The following is a 21,998-nucleotide window of genomic DNA, read 5'->3' as shown; positions in this document are numbered from 1 at the left end:
CCTTTCAGAACATCTTCACATCCAAGCCTGACCTTCCCTGCTTCCTCCCTCCCTCTGTAGCTTGGAGTATTACTTTCACTTAGGCTGCTGCTGCAGTTTTATGCCGGCAGTCTTCCCACTCCGAAGGAGGAAGGGTGAGTCTGAGAGGGAGGTAGGGAAGGAGGGAGGGGGTGGAGACACTGGAGAGGAGGAGCCCACATAGATGAGCAGCCTGGTGGGTGGTGGCCCAGGTGGAGTTTGAGCCCTGGGAGGAGTTTAGGATTGCAGAGGGTGTCATTGCACTGGAGAAGGCATTTCATGTGATGGAGGGCAGGGCTTAGGGAGGAGAGCAATCAGGGTCTCTGAGTCCTAGCCCTGAGTGTGATTGGACAAAAGGGCCCAGCCCTCCTGGGAGCCTCAGGGGCTGGACCAGGTGGCGTTCTTAGGGATAGGAAGATCCTCCCAGAGTGGGCTGGCCAGAAGGAAGAAGTCTTTCAACTGAGATCACTCTTTCTTCCCCTGAGGCTGAGACCTCTCTGCCTTTTCTGCAGCGAGATTGTTCTGCCTTCTCTTGGATCTGAAATCTGTCTCACTTCCCCGCAGCAGAGAGCGCTCTGCCCCTCTGGACCTCAGCTCTGTCCTTGCAGATTCCAGGTAGGTTTCAGCCACACCCCTCCATATTTCCTGGCTTCTGCTGATCTGGCAGGAGCACACCTTCCTCCCACGCCTGGACAATGAATGAGCTCCCTTCCCCTAAATCTTTTCCAGACTTCAAATCACTTCCCAAATTTCGGGCTCACCCTCCCCAGATTTACCATTGGGTAACACTGTGTGGGACAGTGACCCTAACCCAATTAAACTCAGAGATTTCTCAAGGTGGAAAGCAAAGGTTACCTTAATTACAGTCTCATGAGAAGGGCGTCTACTCCTCTGGTACATGCAGGAGAGAGGCCCAGCATGCTAAAGGGAATGGGATTATTTACCTTAACGGAAACAAACCTCTACTCACCACTATCCCTTATTCCCATTTAAGGGGAGGCAGGCTTACATTCTAGGCGCGAAAATTCAAAGCCGATCCAAACATACATGTCCTTATTTAGTACACCTAATGCTGACTTAGCAGGAGGAGGTTTAGGGCCGAATTCCCATGAGTTAGGTAATTCCTAGGAAACCGAAATCCACTGCAGTCTCTCCTCCCCATCCCCCTTCTCCCTTATCCCAGAGACAAAAGAAAGGCAGGAAACTAAGGGCAAACAGTTCAGGTTGGGGGCAGGGCTTCTTCTTTCTGTTACTGTCTGAGCGGGGGAGGATTTTGAAAGCAATAATCAAGAATTATTGACCTTTGAGGAGGCTTCACTTCTGAGAGTTCATCTCTCACAACACTTTTCCAGATTTCAGACTTTGCATATAGGATTTGGAGATGCCTGATTTCAGCCTTCCTATCAGGATCCAGCTGTCTTGCCTCCCTGTTCCCTAATCACTAAGCTCTTGGTTAGAAATTCAGTTATATTGCCTTCAGACTCATCCCCCTTTGAAGTTCCAAGAGTCCAACCTTCCTACCTTCCTGCTCCCATAACCCCACCTTTACCAAAGCTCCTTCCTGATCTTTCTTCTCTTGTACGGATGGCTCTGGGGCTGGTTCCCTATCAGATCCCAGTCATGTGGTCCCCTGTCTCCAGTTTCCCTTTAGGGATTCCAAGCCTAAGCTCTACCAGAGGATCCCAACAGTCCTCCCCAGCTCCTAGTTAGAACTCAGGACACAGTCATTCTGCTTCCCCAGGCTCAGTGTCCACCTGGAGCCCTTCTGTCACTCCACTGTCCCCCACCTCCCTGCCATGAGCTATGTTAGAATGTCTTGCCTCCCAGACCCTACCCCTGCTCCCCCTTCCCAGTCCTCCTGCTTCCCTGCCTCAGGCCCCCTGCCAGAGGGCTGAATCCCAGACTGGATTTTCTCTCCCAGTCTCAGGCTTCCCCTGGTCATTCCCTGTTGTCTCCATTCAAGAGCCCTCCCCATCCTCAACCTTCCCTAGCTTCCTTCCCTCCTAGATCAAGGAGTCAGTTTGTTGTCTAGATTATGTGTGCCTGAATCAGAGAGAGAGGATGCAGGAAGAGCAGAGGACTATTTGGAGGGAGAACTCTGACTCAGGGGTCATTGAGGCTCTGACTGGTCTCATCCCATATGGGAACCCAAGCCCCCTCAGCTTTCTGGGTCAGTGTAGGGGGATGGGAGGGCAGGGGGCAGAAGAGAAGGAGTGAGAGAGGGAAGGAAGTAGTTTTTCTTGTCCAGACCATCTCCATTTCTAAGCTTGACCCTCTCTGCTTCCTCCCTCCCTCCATAGAGTTGTCTTTCCCCTGAGGGCAGGGCCTGGGACTTTGTAACTCCTCTAGGACTTCACCTTCTGTAAATCCCTGCAGGCCAACCTCCTGCCTAGGAAGAGAAGAAAAAGACCTTACCCTACTGGGATCCATCTCCCTGCCCAGCTCAGTCTGCAGAGTACCAAGGCCTGGCCCAAGCAGGGAGCCTGGAGCCAGAGGGAATGGCCCCTGGGAGCAGCAGCCCCCTAGCTCAGGTGAGTGCAGTCTGTGCAGACATCAGCCAATGAGGACATTGCCATAGACAGAGAGGATGGTCTATGAAGCAGGCTGTACCTTCCTTATGGACCATTTCTTTACAAAAAAAGGCATCAAATTGAATAAGGCAGTAAAAACACTGCCCTGCTCTCTGCTTCTCTGTGTTAAATTGATTCACTGGCACTCTGACATATGGAGCACTGCCTTCTCCCTCCCCTCTTTGTTTTGAAGTTCTCCCTCATTAGAATGGGTCAAGCAGGTTTCCCTGGTCTCCCTGAATCCCTGAATCCCTCCCCTTTACCCTTTCCTGGGTCCAGTCAGTAAGCATTTGGTATTGTTGCTGGGTTTTTTAAGTAACGTCCGACTCTTTGAACCTTCATGACCCCATTTGAGGTTTTCTTGGCAGAGATCCTGAAGTTGTTTGCCACTTCCTTCTCCAGTTCATTTCACAGATGAGGAAACTGAGGAAAATAGGGTTAAGCCTGACTTGCCCAGGGTCACTCAGCTAGTGTCTGAGGCAAAATTCAAGCTCAGGTCCTCCCCAGTCCAGGGCCAGACTCTATCCACAGTGCCATTTAGCTGCCCCAACATGTTAGCAGCTTTATCCAAACAAGCTCTGTATGGTATAAAATGGCATTAAGTCTGAGAGGGAAGGTGCTAACAATTTTGGGAACCAAGAAAATAATTTTTTCAGAAAGTGAAATTTTAGCTGAGACTTGAAGGAAGCCCAGAGCAGGCATTTTTAGTTAGGGTCAGGATTGAGAACTTTCCAGTCTTTGGGACCATATTTCACATTGCCTTCTACTTTTTCTTTTTCTTTTTTGCCATTTTGTTTGGTTGTTTCTTGATGTTTCATAGTGTCAGTAGCTTCCACTTGCTCAATTATGATTTTTATGGAATTATTTTCCTCAGAGACCTTTTGTACCTCCTTTTCCATTTAGTAAATTCTATGTTTTAAGTTCTTTTCTTCAGGATTTTTGTGTGCCTCCTTTACCAAACTTTTGACTCTTTTTTCATGATTTTCTTGTATCACTTTCATTTCTTTTCCCAGTTTTTCCTCTACCTCTGCTTGTTTTTTCCTCTATCTCTCTTAATTGATTTTCAAAATCCTTTTCCAGGAATTTCCTCCATGGCCTGAGACCAGTTCAAATTTGTCTTTGAGACTTTGGATGTAGGAGTTTTGACTTTGTTGTCTTCCTCTGAGTGTGTGTTGATCTTCCTTGTCTCCATAGTGACTTTCTGTAGTCAGAATTTTTTTCAGTTATTTTCTCATTTTTCCTGCTTAGTCCTTGACTTTTAACTCTTTACTGAAGTGGGGCTCTGCTTTCAGGGTGGAGGACTCACTGTAAGCTTTCAGTTCTGCCAAGGCAGTAAGAGCTAAGAAGGGGTGTGTGTACTGCTCTGCTAGCCTGCACTCTTCTCTGTGACCACAAGCATTGTTTTCTGCCCTGCAACTGTGAGGAGAGTCCCCACTCTCCAGAGGCTGGAAGCCCTGATGTGCTCCTCCTCAGTGGGATTGTCACCCAGGACTTCAATCCACATCCTAGCATGGGCAAAACAACAGAGCCTTGTCCCTGGTGCCAATAAAGGGGCCCCTGTAATCTCCTTCTAACTAATTATCTGACCCTTTACCATTTGTGGGCTGAGAGGTCCAGAAGCTGCCACAGCCACCACTGATTTCTTTCTGGGGCCCAGTCTGCACTGGTGTAGCCTGCAATGAACAACACTCCCCTCTCACCCAGGTGTGATACACCTTTCCCTCTCTCACCTTCAAAGCAAGGCTTTCTTTCTCCACCTTTCCCCTCCTCCTCACCCACTCTTCTGTATGCTCTTCTCTCTTTGAGACCACAGAGGTCACCTTCTCCATCCTCATTCTCCTTGACCTCTCTCCCCGCTTTGACACTGTTGGTCACTCTCTCCTCCATGATACTCTCTTCTCTCTAGGTTTTTAGGACATCACTGTCTCCCGGTTTTCCCCCTACCTATCTGACTACTTCTTCTCTGTCTTTTCTAGATCTTCCTGAGATCTAACCTTCTAACCATAGGTTTCCCTTGGTCCTCTTTTCTTTTCCCTCTATCCTAATTTCCTTGGTGATTTCATCAGCTGCATGAATTTTATCACTGTCTCTGTGCTGATGATTCCCAAATGTACTTTTCCTGCCCCAATCTCTGCTGACCTCCAGTCTTGGATCCCTAATTTCTTTAGAAACATCTCAAACTGGATGACCAGTAGACATTTCATTCATTCTATTCCAAACAGAAATTATTATTTCTCTCCCAGATATTCACACACACACACACACACACACACACACACACACACACACACACACCACTTCTACTTTCCTTATTACTGTAGAGGACAACACTATCTTCCCATCCCCACCTAGGAGTTGTCAAGTCCTGAAATAACTCAAAGGCGTGAGTTGAGGAATAAAGTTTCTTTAATTGAGATTACAGGGTAGCAAACCTACCACCCTGGGGGATGTCCAGTGTATTTCCATATCAAATAGACTCGTGAAAAAGTTTTATAGTTTTAGGAGAACAGAGGGAGGAGGCTGTATAAAGTAGCAAGCCCTAGTCATGAGACCCTGGTGGCCCTGGGCAATCCAAGCAAGGAAAGCCACCTCATTCCAGCTGCTCTGCCCTTCATGACATGAATCCCAGTGTCAGGGATCAAGGACATACTAGAAGCTGAAATCTAGCTTGAGCTGGGCTCCCCACAAGGCAACACTCCTGGGTCGGAGTACCTCGGGTATGGTTCACCTGAATTTAATCCAAAGCAAATGTCTTAAGAATAGGAATGTAAGGATATTATTGAAATTCTGACATTACAAGGATCATTTAAGGGAGTGGCAATTCATAGTACATTTGGTATTAACAATTTCTGTCAGAGTCATCCTGGCCTCCTCTTTCCCCACATATCCGATATGGTGCAAAGGCCTGTCAGTTTCACCTTTGCACCATCTCTAGAATATGCCGCCTTCTCTCCTCTGACACTACCATCATTCTAGCGCATGGCCACCTCACCTCATGCCTGGTCTATTAATATAGCCCACTGACTGGTGTGCTTCCCTCAAGATGTTCACCCTCCAAACCATTCCCCATTCAGCCACTAGTCATTTCCTACACTGCAATTCTGATCAAGTCACTGCTCTACTTAATAAATTCCAGTGGCTCCCTATTTATTGCCTCCAGAATCAAATAGGAAATTCTCTGGTTGGCATTTGAAGCCCTTTTTAACCAACCCCATACCCCAATCTTTCCAGTCTTCTTACAACTTACTCCCCAACATTTATCCTTTAATACAGTGAGTCTGGCCTCCTGGCTTCTTTCTCAGCTCTAGGCATTTTCAATGGCTGTCCGACAGCATGCCTGGAATACTCTCTCTCCCCAGCTCAGACTACTAATCTCACTGTCTTCCTTCAAGTCCCAACCAACAAGTAAAAAGCTACATGAAGTATTCCCTAACTCCTCTTCATTCATATTCCTTCCCTCTTCTAATTATGTCCTATTAATCCTGGACTTAGCTTGCTTTGTATGTATTTGTTTGCTTGATGTCTCCCCTATTAAATGGTGACCTCCTTGAGGCAGGGACTGTCTTTTGCCTCTTTTTCTATCTCATCAGTGCTTAGCATTGTGCCTAGCACATAGTAGGTGCTTAATAAATGTATATGGGATTGAATTGACAATTTCTGGTCTTTGATGAGACCTTGTCATATCACTCTCTTCTTCCTGTCCCGTCTTCTCCTCCTCCCTTTCATGCATCTTCCCTTGTTGTAATGTAGTGCCACAAAAGGACCTTCTGCTGCAGGCAGGATGTCAGAAGATTCTGTCCATAATCCCCCCTGTCATCCTCTACACTGGTACCTCCACCAGATTTCCTCTTTCATCCCTGTCTGCTTGTGTACTTTGAGAAAGAAATCTCTTACTTAGAGAACAGGAGGATTTAGAAGTTCTTGGGAATCTCAAAAAGTGTAAAAGAGCAATAAATTCCTCAATTGGTCAGGAGTCAAACCATACACTAAAGGAATTGAAAGGTGAAATGTGGATTACAAAGAGACTCTAAATCAGGTATATTAAAGAACAAATCACAGCAATGAAAAATGAAATGGCCATTTTATGCACAGGTTGGAAGACTGTTGCCAAATATCAGAATCTCCTGATAAAGTGAATTCTGTGCTTATGATAGAAATAAAAGAATATGAAATGGAAGACCATCAGATTTCAAGCTTATTGGCCACACACATGCTGTCTATGTAGCAGGTTGGAAATAGAGCTGACCCCATCCAAGTATCAGGGTATTTGTACAGAATAAAATTGTCCAACCTATTAAAAAAGAAAAACTGAGGCAAAGCTCAGAGCCAATGGTACTTTATTAAAGGGCCCACAGTCTTTTTTTTTCCATGTTTTTCTTTTTTTTCTTTTCTTCTTTTTAAATTTTATCAATTTATTTTGATTTACCAATAATCACTTCCATATGCTTTTGAGTTTTAAATTTTTCTCCCCCTTCCTCCCCATCACCCTCCCCAAGACAGCGCACAATCTGATATAGGCTATACATTTACATTCTTATTAAACATATTTGCACTTTAGTGAAGTTGTAAGTAAAAATTAAAACCAATAGGAAGAACCATCCGAAAGAGGAAACAAAACTCAACAGAAGAGAAAAAAATGATAGCGATTCAGCTTCCATAGTTCTCTCTTTGGATGTGGACAGCATTTTCCATTACGAGGCCTCTGGAGATGTCTTAGATCCTTGTAATGCTGAGAGGGGTTAAGTTTATCAATATTAATCATCGCATGATGTGGCTGTTATTGTGTACAAAGTTCTCTTCGTTCTGTTTCACTTCACTCAGCATCAGACCATGCAAGTCTTTCCAGGTTTTTCTGAAGTCAGCCTGTTCATCATTTCTTATAGCACAATAGTATTCCATTACATTCATATACCACAACTTGCTCAGCCATTCCCCAATTGGTGGGCATCCTCTCAATTTCCAATTCTTTGCCACCACAAAAAGAGCTACTATGAATATTTTTGCACATGTGGGTCCTTTTCCCACTTGTATGATCTCTTTGGGATATAGCCCTAGGAGTGCTATTGCTGGGTCAAAGGGTAAGCACATTTTTATAGCCCTTTGAGCATAGTTCCAAATTGTTTTCCAAAATGGTTGGATCATTTCACAACTCCACCAACAATGCATAAGTGTTCCAATTTTCCCACATCTTCTCCAACATTTATCATTTTCCTGTTTTGTCATGTTGGCCAATCTGATAGGTGTGATGTGGTACCTCAGAGTTGTTTTGATTTGCATTTCTCTAATCAATAGTGATTTAGAGCATTTTTTTCATCATATGACTATAGATGGCTTTAATTCCTTCATCTGAGAACTGTCTGTTTATATCCTTTGACCATTTATCAATTTGGGAATGGCTTATATTCTTATAAATTTGTTTTAATTCTCTATATATTTTAGAAATGAGGCCCTTATCTGAGACACTGGCTGTAAAAATCCTTTCCCAATTCTCTACCTTCCTTCTAATCTTAGTTGCATTGCCTTTGTTTGTGCAAAAACTTTTCAGTTTAATGTAATCAAAATCATCCATTTTGCTTTTCATAATGTTCTCTATCTCCTGTTTGGTCATGAATTCTTCTGTTCTCCATAGATCTGATAGGTAAACTATTCCTTGCTCTCCCAGTTTACTTGTAGTATGAGCTTTTATGTCTAAGTCATGAACCCATTTTGACTTTATTTTGGTATATAGTGGGAGATTTTGGTCTATGCCTAGTTTCTGCCATACTCTTTTCCAGTTTTCCCAGCAGTTTTTTTCAAAGAGTGGGTTCTTATCCCAGAAGCTGGGGTCTTTGGGTTTATCAAATAATAGATTACTATAGTCATTGACTGCTGTGTCTTGCATATTTAACCTATTCCACAGATCTACCACTCTATTTCTTGGCCAGTACCAAGCAGTTTTGATGATTGCTGCTTTATAATACAATTTAAGATCTGTAATGGCTACACCACCTTCCCCCTGCATTTCTTTTCATTAGTTCCTTTGGTATTCTGGACCTTTTGTTTTTCCAAATGAATCTTGTTATTATTTTTTCTAACTCTATAAAATAATTTTTTGGTAGTTCGATTGGTATGGCACTGAATAAGTAAATTAGCTTAGGTAGGATTGTCATTTTTATTATATTAGCTCGGCCTACCCATGAGCAACTGATGTTTTTTCAGTTATTTAGATCTGATTTTATTTGTGTGAGAAGTGTTTTGGAATTGTGTTCACAGAGTTCCTGGGTTTGTTTTAGGAGGTAGACTCCTAAATATGTTATAATGTCTACAGTAAGTTTAAATGGGATTTCTCTTTCTATCTCTTGCTGTTGGGCTTTGTTGGTAATATATAGAAATGCTGATGATTTATGTGGGTTTATTTTATAGCCTACAACTTTACTAAAGTTTTTTATTATTTCAAGTAGTTTTTTACTTGATTCTCTAGGATTCTCTAAGTATATCAACATGTCATCTGCAAAGAGTAATAGCTTTGTTTCTTCTTTGCCTATTCTAATACCTTCAATTTCGTTTTCTTCTCTTATTGCTAAAGCTAATGTTTCCAGAATGATATTGAATAACAGTGGTGATAATGGACATATTTGTTTCACCCTGATCTTGTTGGAAATGCTTCTAGCCTGTCCCCATTACATATAATGCTTGCTGAAAGTTTTGGATAGATGCTGTTTATTATTTTAAGGAAGTCTCCATTTATACCTATGCTTTGTAGTGTTTTTAATAGGAATGGGTGTTGTATTTTGTCAAAAGCTTTTTCTGCATCTATTGAGATGATCAGGTGGTTTCTGTTGGTTTTGGTGTTGATATTCTCAATTATGCTGATAGTTTTCCTAGTATTGAACCAACCCTGCATCCCTGGTATAAATCCTACCTGGTCACAGTGTATTATTGTTGTGATCAGTTGCTGTATTCTATTTGCTAATATTTTGTTTAAAATTTTTGCATCTATATTCATTAGAGAAATTGGTCTACAATTTTCTTTCTCTGTTTTGACTCTTCCTGGTTTAGGTGTCAGCACCATATTTGTATCATAAAAAGAATTTGGTAAGATTCCTTCTTCACTTATTTTCCAAAATAATATATAGTATTGGAATTAATTGTTCTTTAAATGTTTGATAGAATTCACTAGTAAATCCACCTGGCCCTGGAGATTTTTTCCTAGGGAGTTCATCAATGGCTTGTTCAATTTCTTTTCCTGAGATGGGGTTATTTAAGTATTTTGCTTCCTCTTCTGTTGATCTGGGGAATTCATATTTTTGTAAATATTTATCCATTTTACTAAGATTGTTAAATTTATTGCCATGCAGTTGGGCAAAATAGCTCCTAGTTATTGTTTTAATTTCCTCTTCCTTGGTGGTGGATTCATCCTTTTAATTTTTGTCAATCACCTTTTTTTTTTGGCAATTGGGGTGTGTTTTTGTTTTGTCAATCAACTTGGGGTAGCTGGTGTCACCTGTCAGGTGTTTGCTCTGAGGCCGGATTTGAATTCTGGTCCTCTTCCTTGGTGGTAGCTTCACCCTTTTCATTCTTGATACTAGTAATTTGGTTTTCTTCTTTCTTTTTTTAAATTAAATTAACCAAAGTTTATCTATTTTATTGGTTTTTCATAAAACCAGCTCTTAGTTTTATTTATTAGTTCAATAGTTTTCTTAATTTCAATTTTATTAATTTTTCCTTTGGTTTTCAATATTTCTAATTTAGTGTTTAGTTGAGGATTTTTAATTGTTCTTTTTCTAGTTTTTTTAGTTGTATGCCCAATTCATTGATCTCCTCTTTTTCTATTTTATTTATGTAAGCATTTAGAGATATAAAACTTCCCCTAAGAACTGCTTTCACTGCATCCCATAAGTTTTGGTATGTTGTCTCATTATTGTCATTCTCTTGAATGAAATTATTGATTGTTTCTATGATTTGTTGTTTGACCCAATCATTTTTTAGGATTAGATTATTTAGTTTCCAATTATTTTTTAGTCTATCTTTCCATGGCCCTTTATTACATATAATTTTTATTGCATCATGATCTGAAAAGGATGCATTTAATATTTCTGCCTTTCTGCATTGGATTATGAGGTTTTTATGTCCTAGTACATGGTCAATTTTTGTGTACATGCATGCTTAGAAAAAAGTATATTCCTTTCTATCCCCATTCAGTTTTCTCCAGAGGTCTATCATACCTAACTTTTCTAATGTTCTATTCACCTCCTTAACTTCTTTCTTGTTTATTTTGTGGTTAGATTTATCTAGTATGGAGGGGGAGGTTGAGGTCCCCCACTAGTATAGTTTTGCTGTCTATTTCTTCCTGTAACTCCCTGAACTTCTCCTCTAAGAATTTGGATGCTATACCATTTGGTGCATATATGTTTAGTAATGATATTACTTCATTGTCTATGGTGCCTTTTAGCAGGATGTAGTTTCCTTCCTTATCTCTTTTGATTAGATCTATTTTTGCTTTTGCTTTGTCTGAGATCAGGATTGCTGCCCCTGCTTTTTTTACTTCAGCTGAAGCATAATATATTCTGCTCCAGCCTTTTACCTTTACCCTGTATGTGTCACTCTTTTTCAAATGTGTTTCCTGTAAACAACATATTGTAGGATTATGGTTTTTAATCCATTCTGCATCCATTTCCATTTTATGGGAGAGTTCATCCATTCACATTCACAGTTATGATTACCATCTGTTTCTTTTTCTCCATCCTTTTCCCCCCCGTTTATGCTTTCCTTTCTCCTTTCTCCTCCCCACTAGTGTTTTGCTTTACCAGCCTCCTTCAGTCCCTCCTCCCTTATTATCCCTTTCCTTTTCTTCCCTTTACCCTTACTTCTTCCCTCCCTTTTCTCCCCCCTCCCTTTTCTTTCCCCTTTTCCCTCCTACTGCCTATAGGGCAAGTTAGATTTCTATACCTAACTGATTATGTTATTCCCTTCTTGAGCCAAATCTGATGAGAGTAAGGTTCAAACAATGCTCCCCCCTCCTCTTTCCCTCTGCTGTAATAGGATTTTGTGTCTTTTCCTGTAATGTAATTTACCCTTGTCTGCCTCCTCCTTTCTCAGTACATTTTCTAAGATCAGATTATCCACTTATTTGGATCCATTTAACCCACTTGATTAGATTTTTTTTATCATTACATCAAAGTCAACTAATATCCACCCTCTTTATGTATACTCCTTTAACATGGTGTAATAACAATACAGTTCTCAAGAGTTGCAAGTGTCATATTCCCTTGTAGGGATTAAACAGCCCCCTTATTAACAACATGTATCTTTCTGTCCCATTTACCTTTTTATGTCTTCTTGAGTCTTGTACTTGAAGATCAAATTTTTTGTTGAGCTCTGGTCTTTTTATCAGGAAGTTTGGAAGTCCCTATTTTGTTGAATATCCATCTCCTCCCTTGAAAAATGATGCTCATTTTTGGGGTGGTAGTTGATCCTTGGCTGCATTCCAAGCTCCTTTGCCTTTGGAATATCATGTTCCATGCCCTGCGTCTTTTAATGTAGAAGCTGCAAGGTCCTGTGTAATCCTGACTGTGGTTCCATGATATTTAAATTGTTTCTTTCTGGCTGCTTGCAGCACCTTCTCTTTCATCTGGTAATTTTGGAATTTTGCATTGTCAATTTGGGATCTCTTTCAGGTGGTGAGCGTGTATTCTTTCTATGGTTATTTTCCTTCTGGTTCTAGGACTTCAGGGCAGTTTTCCTTTATGATTTCCTGAAAGATACTGTCCAGGCTCTTTTTTTCATCATGATTTTCAGGTAGTCCAATAATTTTTAAATTGTCTCTCCTGAATCGATTTTCCAGGTTGTTTTTTACCATGAGGTATTTTACATTTTCATCTATTTTTTCATTTTTTTGTTTCTGTTTGACTGATTCTTGCTCTCTCATAGAGTCATTAGTTTCCATTTGTCCAATTCTAGTTTTTAACAGATTGTTTTCTTCTGTTAGTTTTTGTACTTCCTTCTTCAATTGGCCAATTGTGTTTTTTAGGGACTTGTTTTCTTCAGTGTATTTTTTTCCAATTGGCCAATTGTATTTTTAAGGACTCTTCTACCTCTCTCATTTGACTTTAAAATCCTTCTTGAGCTCTTCTAAGAAGGCTTTTTGGGCTTCAGACCAGTTCATATTCCCTTTTGATGTTGCAGATGTGGGTTTGTTGACAATGTTGTCCTCTTCAGAATTTCTGTCCTGATCTTCACTCTTCTCATAATATGAATCTATAGTACATTTCTTTTTACTCATGGTGTTTCTTTATTCCCTGGCCTTTAAAGAGATTGAGCTCTCCTGCTGAGAAACAGAGGGCACTGACCCAAGCTTCTTGTGTTGGGAGCCTAGGTCTTGGTCACTGGCTTTGTGTGCTGGGGCCTCTTATGTTGGCAATTGGAGGCTGTAGGGTTCTGGCAGCTTACCTCATGTTGGGCTGGAATCAGCAAGGCTGGAACTTTCAGGCAATTCTAGATTGCCTGCTTTTCCTTCCCATCAGCTTTCTTCAGCTCCTTTTAGATGGGTGCTTCAGGGTGTTTATCTGCCTGGGGAAAGGGCCCATGATCTTATCTAATGAAGTGGACTTCAGAACTTGCTCAAGATCTGAGATGCATCCTTCTTCTGGGACCTTGTTTTTATTTGGTTTGATACCAGATAATGATTAAGATTAAAGTGAGCAGAACGAGAGAACATTGCATACAGTAACAGTAATTCAGAAGAGTTTGGGCAAATTAAACATTCTATTACAAACACAAAATTAAAAATAGAGGGCATATAAAGAAAAACACTATCTAAAGCCGGGGAAATAACTGATAAATACTAGCATGTATTGAATAATTTACATATATGTATTTGTGTGTGTATAGTTGTGAATAATCGTAGCTATCTCTAGGGCTGGTGGGGTGTGGAGGAAAAAAAAAAAGAAATTTCCATGATAACTTTGTTGTATATTTGGAGGGAATAGGAAGTTGTACATGGTAGATTTGCAATTTCATGTGTAATCACCTTTTTTATTGTACTCTTATGGAAATGCTTGTTTTGTTCCCTGAATTGAAAATAAAATATCTTTTTTTAAAGGTAAAACACAGTTTCTAATCCTAAGTAGGTCACATTCTAATGGAGGAGATAACATGCAAATCCTTTTGTACATATAAAATGTATGTATTATGTACAGAATTGATATATGCACATATCCATTTGGTGTGGGGCTTCCCCATCCTCCGATTCATAAGTTCTCTACTTTGTTTGGTCTCTATGTCCTTTGGATTTAAGTAAGTCTTCCCAAACTCCATTCAAGATGAAAGGAATTAAATTCTAAAGATTTCCATGGCTGCACAAATAAGTGACTAAAAAAATTTTTTTTTATTTTTTAATTAATTAATTTGTTTTTAGTTTTCAACAATCACTTCCATAATCTTTTGAGTTTTCAATTTTCTCCTCCTCCCTCCCCAAGACAGCTTGCAATCTGCTATAGGCTCAACATATACATTCCTATTAAACATATTTTCACCTTAGTCACTTTGTAAAGAAGAATTACAACCAATAGGAGGAACCACAAGAAAGAGGAAACAAAACAAAACAGAAGAAAAAAAAGAGCAAATAGTCTGCTTCTATCTGCATTCAACCTCCATAGTTCTTTCTCTGGATGTGGATAGGATTTTCCATCATGAGACTTTTGGAGATGTCTTAGATCCTTGCATTGCTGGGAAGAGCTAAGTATAATAAAATTAGTCATTGCACAACATGGCTGTTACTGTGTACAACATTCTCCTGGTTCTGTTCACTTCACGCAGCATGGTAAAAAACAAAAATAATTATTTTTTTTAAAGGATATATCACTTATACCAGTTCTGATAAGGAAGATATTTCCCATTACCCTCTCTCATTCTCCTCCACAGAACCACCTACCTCACAGATAGAACACAAACTTTCTCCCTGATTCCACAGGGAGATGCATTTCAGAGGAAAATATTTCTCAGCTTTATTCCAACTGATCACATAAAATGCTTTTCTCAAAATCCAGTTGGGCTCTTAATGACCATGGCCATACAGGGTATGAGAGTCTTTGTGCTTCAGTTTTATTCTGGAAATTAATGAGTGATGGACTCTTTTAATCTGAAATGTCCTTCAGCTCTATATCTATGCTTTTATTGATTTAGGGGTTGGTGACATTCAAGGATGTGGCTGTGGACTTCACCCAGGAGGAGTGGGGCCTCTTGGACCATCCTCAGAAGGAGTTGTACAAGGGAGTCATGCTGGAGAATGCCCAGAACCTGCTCTCCCTAGGTAAGGATGCTTCCCCTGGCAACGCTGAGTTTACAGTCAAAGGAATATCTTCATTCCCTAGTGTGCAGAGTTTGGAGCATTTATCAATTATTAGAGAGAGAAAAGTGTTGGTGTCCTGTGTCCCAGACATAGGGTCCTCTTGCTGCCTGGTTTTCCTATAGAAATTCTTTGCATTGTGTGATAGGAATCTGAGGGTTTCTTTTGTTGCTCCTGGAGCTGTCATTTACCACCAAAATACTGTGGAAGAATCTCAAACACAGAACTAATCTCTGGGGTTGTTCAGTCTAACCTCTACCTGGGCATGAATTTTGTCTGCCAACTATCTGAAAACTGCTCAGGCAGCTTTCCCCTACCAGGTCTTCCTCTTTGGGATGGGTCTAGCATTTGGCATATTCTTCTTTTAACAATCATCAATTTGTAGCTCACAGCTTCTAGTTGTCCCTCGTATAGAAAGTTTGTCCTTAAACTTCCTTCCTATTTCCCTCCAATTCCAGCAGAGATGGTTGGAAAGGCAGGGGAGAGAATAAGCACTTGTTTTCACCCAGTATCTGCCATGTGCTGGGCCAAGGGCTTTCTTTACAATATTGTGTCACTTCATCCTCATAACAACCTTCCAAGTTTGGTGATATTATTCTCTCTATTTGACAGTTGAGGAAACTGAAGCAAATGGAGGTTAAGTGGCTTGTCTAGGGACACACAGCTAGTAAGTGTCTGAGGCAAGATTTGGACTCTGGGGCATGCCTCGCTCTAGACCCAGGGCTCTCTCCACTGCATCATCAGCTGCCTCAAATTTCTAGAGAATGAAAAGCGTGCAATGAGTTCATCCTTCTGTGAAGTTGAACCAAGACCAAATTTTCAGATTCCAAACTTGGTTCGTTGATCTTCTCCCCACCTCTCCCAAAGCTCAGAAAACAAATGCTATGAGACTATACTTCAAGAGTCTGGGGAGCCATCCTGGGACCCTTGCTTGCATGTTCCTGGCATTGCCAGGAATAACAGAATAGTTGAGAAGTAGAATTTGAACCAACTAGGGTTTCTTGAGTTTGCCAGCAGGAGAGTCTCACCTGAAGAGGCACAAACTCCCCAAATAAATAGTCCACAAGGCTTCTATAGGTTTCAAGAAGTGAGGAACAGGGGAGAGGAGAGTGCAAAAGCGGGTTCATCAAGGTTCCTGTTTCTGAGGCTTGAGGCTGGTCTTGCACAATAATCCTTTTTGCCAGTTTTGGAATCAGGAGTTTCTACCAGAGTGGAACTTGACAGGATGGGGGGCAGATATTTGGCTCTTTCTCAGAACAAGTTGTACAACAGGATAATGTGGCATATCCTATTTGGGTTACATGCATCACAATCCCTAATGGGTGAATACAAACTCACATATGTGAACATAATACAGTGAATTTCAAAATAGAGCAGCTTTGGGTCTGAATGCCTTTCCCTAAAGAGAACTAAATTACAAGTTTCTCTCCATGCTCATCCCTAACTGATTCCCCATCCCCAGGGCTTCCAGTTCCCAGAGAAGATGTGATGTGTTATTTTGAGCAAAGGGAAGCACCATGGATGCTGGAGCAAGAAGTCCTGAGGAGCCACTGCCTAGGTGAGTGAGGTGAAAACAGGTAAGTGACAACTGTGATGACAACAATTCTACGTGTTAGAGTGAAGCAAGTGCTCAGTTTGGGGCAGGAAGACCTGATATGGAATTCTTTCTTGGATATTTCTTAGCAGTGGCTTCCTGGGTCAGTCACTGAACCACTGAGCCTCAGTTTCTCCACCTGTAAAATGAGGGATTTGGACTCCATGGCCTTTCAGCTTCCTTCCAGAGATATTTCTACACATTCACTGAAGCTGCACTGAATGATTAACCCATGTTGGCAACCAAATCTTTGAGAAGCTGCCAGATAGAAGAAGAATAACATGAACACGGAAGATCAAATTAGAAAATAACCTTAGCATTTCAATTTGTGGCATTTTGAGGTCTGTTTTTGTAAAAAAAAAAAGTTGTGGTGGTCCATGATGGTTTCATGATGACCTCTACTGTGCATTCTTAGTGATCATGGTTTTCAAATAGCCTGCCCTGATTGCTGCAAGAATGCAAACTCAAGTGAGATCTTGATCTGGGGATTCCAGGTTTGATGAGATGTGATTACAAGGTAACACATGAATGAGAAAATTGCTCACGTGCAGTGATAGACAGCCACTGCTGGTCTTTGCGTTCCTGTGACCATTTGCACACGAATGTCCAACCTTCCTGGAAATTTGGAAACAGTTTGATGTCAAGTTGAGAAACTTAAAGAACATGTTGCCCTTAGAAGCAATCAGAGTTTGAGGTGCTCACTGCACGATCCCCAAAAGCAGTGCATCTGATCATGAGAGTTTGGAATCACTGCAGAAAGACCACTGTCAAGGTTGAAACATGCACACACTGTTGTCCCAGAGGATAAATATCTTTGTAACCAAATTGGACAATTATTTACAGCTTAAGGTAGCACTGACAAATCTTTAGCTCAAATCTGTTGGACCACTGTCACAATCCTTCCAGGGGAAGGGGTGCAAGAGGACCAATAGTGAAATACTCTGGCCACTTCTGTACAAAAGGATGATAAACTCAATTCTTGTATTAGACACATTTTCAGACATGGGCAATACCATGCATTTTTTCCATTGTCTTTTTAGAAGGATTTTAATTTTACTTTAGTGAGCAGAGGCTTTGAATGATAAACTTTTAAAAAGAAATAAGAAATGGTTGTCTAAAGAAATAATGAGTCAGAACAAAACGTCTCAGGCAAATACCAAAAAAGTGTTGGTATTCTTCATGTGACCTCAAATAATGCAACAGAAAAAATAAGATTGAAAAGAAATCACATTATGTTTACGGGTAGGATAGATCATGAAATAATTTGAATATTTAATATACGTGCACCAAATGGCATTATGGATATGAAGAAATGATTGAAAGTGTAGAAAATGAAAGGGAAATATAAGGCAAAGATTGAAAGTGGAGATCATTTGTCTAGCACTGTGAACAGAGCACACCCATTCACAGAGTTTGGATTCTAGTCTCAGCTGCTGGGATTTAGGTCAAGTCACTCAGTCTTTCTGAGCTTATGGTCTGAGTTGTGAAAGTGATGAGAATGATGGCCCTATCTGTGTCACAGGTTTGATGTGAGGATCCAATGTGATTATGCATTTTGTAAATTAAATCACCCTTGGTATGTGAGCTAATGGCATTTTAAAATAGTTGTTTCCACCCTTTTTAAGATTTTTCTCTTTCCCAGGGGCAAAAAAAAGTAACCAAGCTTATATTCTGCTGATGGAGGGAAGCAGATATAAATATGTGTATTGTGTCTTTTTGTTTTATTGTTGGATTTTTTTTCAGAAGGACAGAACAGACTGGAAATGAAGGAAACTACTGCAGTGCTAACCCTTTCTGTGGAAGAAACTCATAAACAAAGATTGATGAGCTATGGTCCCTCTGATTTCAATTGTAGAGAAATCTGTGCAACAAATGAGAGAATCCACACTGCAGAGAAATTTAATGATTGTAAACAATGTAGAAAGGGTTTTAGAGAGAGGAAATATCTTATTGCACATGAGAGAACCCATCCCGGAGAGAAACTTCATGAATGTAATCAATGTGGAAAGGTTTTTAAATGGTGGAACAGTCTTACTCTACATCAGAGAATCCACACTGGAGAGAACCTGTATGAATGTAATCAATGTGGAAAGACTTTCAGATGTAGGAAGAGTGTTGGTGAACATCAGAGGATCCACACTGGAGAGAAACCGCATGAATGTAATCAGTGTGGAAAGGCATTTAAAAATAGGGCTCATCTTATTGTACACCAGAGAACCCACACGGGAGAGAAATCTTATGAATGTAATCAATGTGGAAAGTCTTTTACATGGAAGGATAGTCTTGTTCAACATCAAAGGATCCACACTGGAGAGAAACCTTATGAATGTAATCAATGTGGAAAGACTTTTAAATGGTGGAATACTGTTACTCGACATCAGAGAATCCACACTGGAGAGAAACCTTATAAATGTAATCAATGTGGGAAGACTTTTACATGGAAAGATGGTCTTGTTGAACATCAGAGCATCCACACTGGAGAGAAACCTTATGAATGTAATCAATGTGGAAAGACTTTTAGATGTAGAAAGAGTATTGGTAAACATCAGAGGATCCACACTGGAGAGAAACCTTATGAATGTAATCAATGTGGAAAGACTTTTACATGGAAGGATGGTCTTCTTAAACATCAGAGAATTCACACTGGAGAGAAACCTTATGACTGTAATCAATGTGGAAATGCTTTTAGATTGAAGAGATTTCTTATTGCACATCAGAGAATCCACACTGGAGAGAAGCTGTATGAATGTAATCAATGTGGAAAGACTTTCAGATGTAGAAAGAGTATTGCTAAACATCAGAGGATCCACACTGGAGAGAAGCCTTATAAATGCAATCAGTGTGGAAAGACTTTTATATGGAAAGACAGTCTTGTTAGACATCAGAGAATCCACACAGGAGAGAAACCTTATAAATGCAATCAATGTGGAAAGACTTTCAGACATAGGAAGAGTATTGGTGAACATCGGTGGATCCACACTGGAGGGAAACCTTATGAATGTAATCAGTGTGGAAAGGCTTTTAAATGGAGGGCTGGTTTTATTGCTCATCAGAGAATCCACAATGGAGAGAAGCCTTATGAATGTAACCAATGTGGAAAGGCTTTTACTCGAACAGGCGGTCTTACCCAACATCAGAGAGTCCACACTGGAGAGAAGCCTTATGAATGTAATCAATGTGGAAAGGCTTTTAAATGGTGTACCAGCCTTACTCTACATCAGAGAACCCACACTGGAGAGAAACCTTATGAATGTACCCAATGTGGAAATGCTTTTAAGCAGAGGAATCATCTTATTGTACATCAGAAAACCCACACTGGAGAGAAACCTTATGAATGTACCCGATGTGGAAAGGCTTTTAAGCAGAGGAATCATCTTATTGTACATCAGAAAACCCACACTGGAGAGAAACCTTAGGACTGTAATCAATGTGGAAAGGCTCTCAGTTCCAGCTCCAAACTTGCTCAGTATAAGAGAATCCATACTGGCAAGAAACTTTAAGAAAGTAATCAATGTGGTAAAGCCTTCAGCTAAAGTCAGTTCTTGTTTACCATCAGAGAATTCATGGGAAATATAGGAATCAAATAACTGACCCGAATGAGAAAAGGCGTTGAAATAGAGTACAGAGCTTCTTAGAAAAAGATTCACTCTGAGTGTAAGCCATCTCTGGACTCCATGTGAGAAGGCTTTAAGTCAGAGATTATCTCTCATTCTTTCATCGGAGGATTTATAATGAAAAGAAACCTTAGGAATGTGCTCAGTGGGTACATGCCTTTCTCTAGAACATGGAGGTCACTGGTGAAGGTTAAATTTTGAGTCTGACTATAACAGAAAGGTGAGATAAGGAAAATAATCTATGCCCATCCTCCAGGTTGCGAAACCAAAAAAGGAGGCAGTGGGCCCATAAACTGCAGAGCTGTGTGAGAGAATCCATCTGGATGTTCTCAGAAATAGAGTGCCTTCAGAATAAGGAAAAGACCTTGGGTCAATATTGTGTCCACTGAGGAACAATCTTTGGTGAAGGGAAGACATCAGATTTGTTTGATCAAGGATATAAAAACTGGGGCAATTTAGGGGAATTTTGTGTTCTCCCACAGGCCACCTACATGCATGTATTCATCTTCCACCCAGGCCACTAAATGTGCTGTCAAGAAACTTCTCATTAAGCTGAGATCATTTCTGCCTCCTAATTTTTGTGAGGCAACAATCATTGGGATGAGGCAGGGATCCCCATGATGGACATGAGGCAGGGCAGAACCACTGTGTGAACAAAGCAGCCGCTGCTAAGCAGGTCAGAGGCCTGGCAGTTTCTATCTCCAAAGCCTCAGTTCGATGTCTCAGGCATCTGGGCTGCTTGTCACATGCTGTCTATGAATGGGTGAAGGGCTCAGGTCCTGATGACAGCACCCTCATCAGAAGAATGGTTTCCAGTTCAGAGACCAACAGGTTGGACATAAGGGAGCCATTCAAGAGGCATTGTGGTAAGTCTCCATATCCTCTCACCAAGGCAAGTCAGAAGAGTCTTGCTTTGCCAGAAAAGGCAAACACTGGTAGGAAGTCAGGTTTCTAATGAAATTCATCTGGAGTCTAATGAGGACCCAAGCCACCTTCTTGTTCCCTTGTCACTGAATTTATCACAGAATCTTGAGTTGGAAGGGCCCTCAGAGGCCATCCAGTCCAAACTAATACCTGCAGAGGCCTCTCTTTGAAAACCTTTCTGCTTGAAGACCTGCTAGGAAGGCAGCCCATTATTAGGACACTGTTCATTCTGTCAGGCTGAACTCTGCCTCTTGTAGCTTACACTCATTGGTTCTATGTGTTGTTTCCTTCTTTGAATGTAAAGGCTTTATTTTTTGTTGGAGAGAATGTGGTAAAATTGGAATGCTGATACATTGTTGGTGGAGTTGTGAAATGATCAACCATTTCGGAGAAAAATTTGGAACTATGCCCAAAGGGTTACAAAAATGTGCATACCCTTTGATCCAGCAATAGCACTTCTAGGGCTATATCCCAAAGAGATCAAACAAATGGGAAAAGGACCCATATGTACAAAAATATACATAGCAGCTCTTTTTGTGGTGGCAAAGAATTGGAAATTGAGAGGATGCCCATCAATTGGGGAATGGCTGAGCAAGTTGTGGTATATGAATGTAATGGAATACTATTGTGCTGTAAGAAATGATGAACAGGCTGACTTCAGAAAAACCTGGAAAGACTTATATGGTCTGATGCTAAGTGAAGTGAGCAGAACCAAGAGGACTTTGTACACAATAACAGCCACATTATGCAATGACTAAGATTGTTAAACTGAACCTTTCTCAGCATTATGAGGAGCTAAGACATTTCCAGAGGCCTTGGATGGATAATGCTGTTCGCATTCAAAGAAAGAACTATGGAAGTCGAATCACTATCACTTATTTTTACCTTCTGTTGAGTTTTGTTTCATCTTTCTGATGGTTCCTCGTATTGGTTTTAATTTGTACTTACAACTT

General features: G+C 40.7%; 1 protein-coding gene across 1 annotated transcript in view; it reads left to right on the top strand.

The window, feature by feature from the left end:
- The first annotated feature begins 248 nt into the window (after positions 1-248).
- Positions 249-21,998, top strand: part of LOC110203696 (uncharacterized) — a 53,471-nt gene continuing 31,721 nt past the window's right edge. Inside the window, 6 exon segments of the mRNA XM_078151864.1 lie at positions 249-633; positions 2,395-2,549; positions 14,751-14,877; positions 16,376-16,471; positions 18,251-20,035; positions 20,038-20,115. Coding sequence (XP_078007990.1) covers positions 2,517-2,549; positions 14,751-14,877; positions 16,376-16,471; positions 18,251-20,035; positions 20,038-20,115 — 2,119 coding nt within the window. The 5' untranslated portion in view covers positions 249-633; positions 2,395-2,516.

The sequence above is a fragment of the Phascolarctos cinereus genome, unplaced genomic scaffold (assembly GCF_003287225.1).
Source record: "Phascolarctos cinereus isolate Bilbo 61053 unplaced genomic scaffold, phaCin_HiC Scaffold_4;HRSCAF=312, whole genome shotgun sequence".
NCBI classification, from domain to species: domain Eukaryota; kingdom Metazoa; phylum Chordata; class Mammalia; order Diprotodontia; family Phascolarctidae; genus Phascolarctos; species Phascolarctos cinereus.
Note: the sequence above shows the minus strand (reverse complement) of the source record. Positions and strands in the feature narration are given on the sequence as shown.